At 28.8% G+C, this 6,359-nt stretch overlaps 1 protein-coding gene across 1 annotated transcript; it reads right to left on the minus strand.

Moving 5' to 3' along the window:
- Positions 1 to 3,979: 3,979 nt before the first annotated feature.
- On the minus strand, positions 3,980 to 5,983 carry LOC122018494 (phosphoinositide phosphatase SAC3-like). The gene is made up of 4 exons (XM_042575827.1): positions 5,765 to 5,983; positions 5,366 to 5,521; positions 4,822 to 4,930; positions 3,980 to 4,480 (listed from the first exon to the last, which is right to left on the minus strand). The coding sequence occupies exons 2-4, from the start codon at positions 5,515 to 5,517 to the stop codon at positions 4,376 to 4,378; spliced, it is 366 nt and encodes a 121-aa protein (XP_042431761.1). The 5' UTR covers positions 5,518 to 5,521; positions 5,765 to 5,983; the 3' UTR covers positions 3,980 to 4,375.
- Between the last annotated feature and the right edge of the window lie 376 nt (positions 5,984 to 6,359).

Here is a 6,359-nt window from a genome sequence, read left to right on the forward strand (position 1 = left end):
GATTACCATTTCTGAAATTCTGAAAATAATTTCAACTGAATTTTAAAAATACATAAATAATTATATAAAATTTTAAAAATCATGAAAATTTATGTAGACATTATTTATGTCATATAATATCATGATAAAATAGTTTTATAAGAAAATACATCTTATTTTTAAAAATTGACATAAAGTTAGAAACTCTTTAAAACTTCAATGTTTTTTCCAAGTTTATGTCTAACTATATAATGGTGATTCCTATTAAAAGATAGCATTTACCAAGGTTTTTCAAATTATGTTTAAAATCTTTTTTAAAACTAAATTTCTAACCACAACCTTTGGGCTAAATGTACATGACTTGTATATTTGCTTTCCACATGATTGGATGACACATAACTATGTGTTTTGATAAAACCAAAACTCAAAAAAATGCATTAAATCAACATCTTGAATTTTATTCATCTTACTAACATCTTACTTATATCTAATGTGCACTAAAATACATACAAGTTAATTTATAGTCTTTAGTATATGTATATCTTGGTTTGCCTTAACTCCGAGATCTTTTTTATCAGTATATTTACTTATTGAAAGTTTGTCTTTGGGTTCTAAACTATAAGGAACGGTAAAGATACTATTGTTCCTCATCTTTTGTAAATGAGATGAATCTCTTTCTCTTTAAGAAAGAGATTAATAGAGAATTATATTGCTCATTGAAAACAATCCACAATCATTTTTCGATCCACAATCATAAACTTTGGAGTAGGAGACTAGGAGTATCATGTTGTGAATAAAAATAAAGCTATCTTTTGTATTGTGTTCTTTGTTTTTTATTCCACAGCTTATTTTTGAAAAATGAAAAAAAATAGATTTTAAATGAGAAAAAACGACGCGCTATTTACTCTCCGCTTCTATCATGCTACGTATTAATTTGTTCAATCTTTAATGTAATTATATTAAATGTATATTAATTCCTTTTTACTTGTTTATATATTTATGTTGTTACAAGGAAGTTAAAGATTTCACTACGTAGAGTAATAAAAAAAATACTTTTAGTTAATAAATTTGAATTTAAAAGCATATAACTAAATTACTTTTAATTTTAATTTAATTATTAAAATCATATACACAAGTCAATGTCTAATTAAATTCAATGGCCCCGGTCTAACCCTAATCATTTAGAACAACCTAAATAATTGGACAATTGATATCACCAATAATGGATATCAATCATCGTGGCACAATTATTACTATATTGTCAATTTTAATTAATAAATGAAGAAAAGATATGTTTTGCTTGCGTGAAAGAATAATGCTACGATAGATGATTAGCCACATTTGAATATTATGATTGAGCTCATTATGCATATTATATTTTAAAATTCGTAGGCGAAAAAAGTAAGTCACATGAATGGTATTGTGAAGATTGTGTAAATGAGTGAACCCCTACAAACCTCAAGTTGAAGAAATGAGTTGGATACCTAGTGCCAAAATGCTCATCTATTGTTTTTCCCTTTCATTGTCCATGAAAAGCTAGCTCCCGTCTCAAGCAAAAAACAAAAGATTGATTGGAATTAAATCGTTAATTAATGGACCAATCAAGTCTATTCTAAATTTAATAGAGGATATATTCATATAATTTAGTTTAATTGTTTTAATTTATCATAATCACCTCATTTGGAAACCTTTTATCTTAATCACAATCAAAAGTTACATGCACCACATGAAATTTGTAATTATTTTTTATTCAAATCACATATTAAAAAAAATTAAAGTCATCGAAACTTTTTTCGATTTAACTTATTAAGTACTTTATGCTGTCCACGTTTTTTATTAAATATCGACTTATAAGTCTTGGAAACCTTTAAAATTTTCACTTAAATATCTACGAGCTTATCCAATGGAGCATTAATTGTGCCACTTTGTATTATTTTATAATTATAAGAAGTTCAATCATATTATCAAATAGTTAATTGTATTTAAATATTCGAAAATTCAAAACACATCTCTTTTCCACCCGTGTTGGTGTGCTCATTGGGTTGCCACGTCAGTTACAAGCCAAAAACAATTAATGAGGGAATGGAGGACAAATTAACATTAGACATCTTCAAAATTAATTAAAAGGGAGAAAGATGACAGATGCATAATGTTTATAATTTATTCATAAATTCAGTTCGTATGAACAATAAATAATCAATGATTAATGAATAAAAAAAGTTGTGATTATTAATTTATGAGAGTAAATTAGAAAGAAAATAAATACTATGATCATATAAAATTGGAGGGAAGTAAAAGAAAAGGAATTATATGGTTGAAAAGAAATATTAATAATATAAAATCATAAATTAATTTTGAATATATATTCAATCCAAAGTCAATCAAACCACTTATGGATGAATATATACAATTAATTAATTAAATTTTCCTTTCGAACTCAGTGGATTTTCTTATCTGACTTGATTTCTGTACAGTTTAATTAATTATGATGTGAGGAAGTAAAAAAAAAATGAAGGTCGTTTTCACGACAAGTAAGAAATTTAATGGAGGTTTACTTTAATTTGATTGTAGCGTCTAACTTTACCTAACAATGTGTTGTGGTATTCTAATCTACCCTAAATATATTAGTCCTTAGAAATTGTGAAATAAAATATTTCATAAATTTTAAAACACAATAATATAGAAAAGGATTCACCATATATATATATATATATATATATATATATATATATATAGTAAACCTAGAAAATTAATAGTCCTTTGATTAACAAGTTTTTTTTATTTGTGAGGATTAATTTGATGGAAATTCAAGAACATAATTCCAGTCCTTCTATTGATCTTAATCTTAAAGTATCTTTATTAATTCTTTAATGAGACGAATGTGACATGTGGGCTCATGTGTCTAGTTGTAGCATGTATTTTTTATTTTAGCAAAAAAGAATATACAAACGCATTCAGATTTTTTTCTCATTTACATATAATAAAATATCTTTCTTTAGTTATATTAAATTTGTCTGTCTTCTTAATTTGCCTTCTTAATTTTTCATATATCTAAAAATCGAGTCTTAATTTTAACAAATTAATTGATAAACTTTTCGTAACATATGATTAACTTAAGAAAATTTGACTGTTAAATCCTTTCTCAATTTATTTTGTTGACCGATAAAAGTTTTTTCTAGATCTCAATTAAATATTTTTAAATTAATCAATATAAATTGAATATGTGATGCCAACTGAATTTGTCTGTCTTCATTTATACGAAGCATTTATTTAGTTGTATAAATTTTATTTTGAATTGGCATGTGTTTTTGTATTTTTATTTAGTTGTGGAACAAACTAGAACAGCAAAGAGTGGATTAACGTCATTGTTGTCAAACATTGCTCACTAAAGATCTATCTTCTCATATTAATTAACGTTTACCCTCTAATAGCATTCGCATTGATGGTATTGATTGAATAATTAAAGCATTGTTTTATCATATTTATTCAGATTAAATGTAATAGAGGATGTAATTATAATAATTTAAAGTAATTTTTTAACCATGACATATGGGCATACTATCCTATATTCTACTTCTATATTATTATAAAATATTAATTGCGTGATGATTTATGCAATATTTTATCAAATACCTGAATTGATAATTTGATAGATTAAAATTTCTAATTTAGCTTAAATTAACAGGAAGTAAGACATTCGCACTTATCATCCATGGTAATCTAGATATTCTGCTCTTATAATCCGGAGATAACCTGATCGGCTACGGTTAAGCTTCATAAATTTTCCAAACTCTCAAACTATAATATATTTTGAGTCAGATTTAAACTCTTATGGCCTACAAAGTCCGCCTCATCTCTTATCATCGCACTATAGCCCTAGGCTGTGAATTATCATTATAATGTATATAGATAAGAACAAATTTAATGATCGAATCTAAGCAAGCCTAAGTCTCTGATACCACTATTAGGTTTTAAGCATGTTGAAGGCAGCAGCACAACAAGAAATAAAAATTCTCTTTGATCACCAGTCTAACATTAAAATCGATAAAAATAATCCAGTAAATTAGGCCACACAAATGTTTAATTTCTAATTTGTACATGCAATTAGAAAGCAGATATTTGCTCATTTATTGCATTTTTCTTCGTGACATTATTTACAAAGGAGAATCCTATTGCAACCAATTAATAAACAGAGCTTAGCCCCCAAAGAATTGCACCTGTGTACCCTTGAACCACACTAATTATTTTTTTTCTGGTAAAAAAATAAAGAAGCAAAAAGTTGAACTTATTCTAACTTGATATGTTGAATATGGTGCAGAACCAACATTCAAGATATAGGAAGATCGACATCCCTGAGAGTGAAATGATGAGAATGATTTGTTTGATGACTTGCACATCAATAGTACAGTGTCCCTCCATGAGCAATCCAGTGAGCAAAACTAGCAGAGAATTCACTGGCATTGGAACTTTCAGATGCTTGCCTTCCTTCGGCCTCACCAGCCTGTTCCCATTAAAATTTGACGTGGAATTTTACTTGATCTAATAAATATAAGATCGAATACTGAACTTTCATTGTAGAAGAAGAATCTAAGCTCATGTTAATTGTCAGCTTCAGTTTCCTAGTAAGCGTGATATAATGTACAAAACTAAAATTTGATGCTCCATGAGTTTTATGGTTTTGGCAAATATAGACTACTCAAATTGGTCGAAACAATAAAATGCAGTAATTTTCATGAAGTGCCCTTATTATGTAGTATCATTGAAAATCTAGGCACCCATTCTCTTTAAACTGTTAAAGTAAATTTCATGGAGACATTTATTGTGAATGAGAGGGAAACAAACCTCAATTTCAGCATACTCTATGTTTAAACTGCTAATTTCCTCATTGATTGTTCCTTCGAGAACATTATCAGTGGAAACGTTTGCCATCGGTGAGTTGGTGATAGAGGATCTGCAACACAAGTAAAAAGTTGATAAACCACAAAATAAGCATTGACAGAGATGTCATGTAGAATGATGGCCACACTAACAAGCTTAGTATGCTTACATGGGTTAAATTATATGCTTTAATTTCAGTCTGCCATGTTTGAAGGACTTACAATGATGAAAATGAAATTCTTTCTTAAACAAGGATATTACTAGGATTGATTGGCCAACACCCAACACAATCTTAAATCTTAATAGTTCATGAAATGAAATGAGTTGACAACAAACATTAATTTTGTATGAGTTGCAGTAAATTTAGTCACTTAGGAAGCCAGCACCCTCAGATAATATTTTTATTTTTACTTTTTCTCTTTGAAATAAAGAAGGCATAAAAATTAGGCATGATGCAAATCTCACAGGCTCCGGGAGATCTTAAATTTCATCAAGGATAGAAGATTACCTGTCAAAGCCTTCATCATCACATGAATTGCCTGATGATGAAAGCCAATCGAAGTCAAGGAAGTTTGAATAGTTCAAGTCATTGAATCTATGTTTGCTGAAGCATATGTGTCCATTATCAGAAAGTATTTGCCTCCTGGCAATTGTTGACATGTACCTAATATAGAGAACAGGAGACTATCATAGCTTATGCAGGAGTTTGACACGCAATGGGAATGGTAACAAAATTAAGTTGTTTTAGTAGAATTTCAACTGCTATGCACTGCTGTTTCAGTAATCTGAATAAGTAACCAACAAAAGAAAAGAGAAAAATAACTGTAGTTCAAGTAATTACCTCCTTGTCAGAAACCATAAACGGAGTTTAAAATGAGTCCAAAATAGTATGTCTAGAGAAGCTCACCTGGAATATTGAATGTCGTTATCACAAGTTGAAATTTCAGGAGTGGAATCACAGAGACCCTTGACAACAGAATCTTGTTGTATTCTCGGAGGGAATGCAGAGGTAACGAGTTCAATTGATTCAGGATCACAGTTAGAGATAGGGATTTGGCTATCACATACAAAATTGCCATCTGATAGGGATCTCTTGATAAATGACCTGAAAAAAAAAAGAAACTGAATGTTAACTTGGGAAAGTGATCCTTAAAGTTTGTAAGATATTTTTCATAGATGTGCAAAGAGAAAAATAGGCAGTATATGCTTTTATTGGAAATAAGTATGATTTCAAATTCTTAAAAGTATAAACGTTTAGTATCAATATCCAGTGTATACTATCTACTTCGACGATGTGTGGCTATTATTTGCTTCTCTGCCATCCCGGTGACCAACTTGAGCTCCGAAATTCAACAAAGGATGACAAGCACATCTTTCTAATTATAGATATAAAAATTCTTGAGTGGTCTTAATTATACTTATGCTGTTGTAATTGTGTAACAAACTTTAATTAGAAATTGAACACGAAGTCAGAATTTAGCTCATGGGATATACCTAGTCTG

The sequence above is a fragment of the Zingiber officinale genome, chromosome 9A (assembly GCF_018446385.1).
Source record: "Zingiber officinale cultivar Zhangliang chromosome 9A, Zo_v1.1, whole genome shotgun sequence".
Taxonomy (NCBI): domain Eukaryota; kingdom Viridiplantae; phylum Streptophyta; class Magnoliopsida; order Zingiberales; family Zingiberaceae; genus Zingiber; species Zingiber officinale.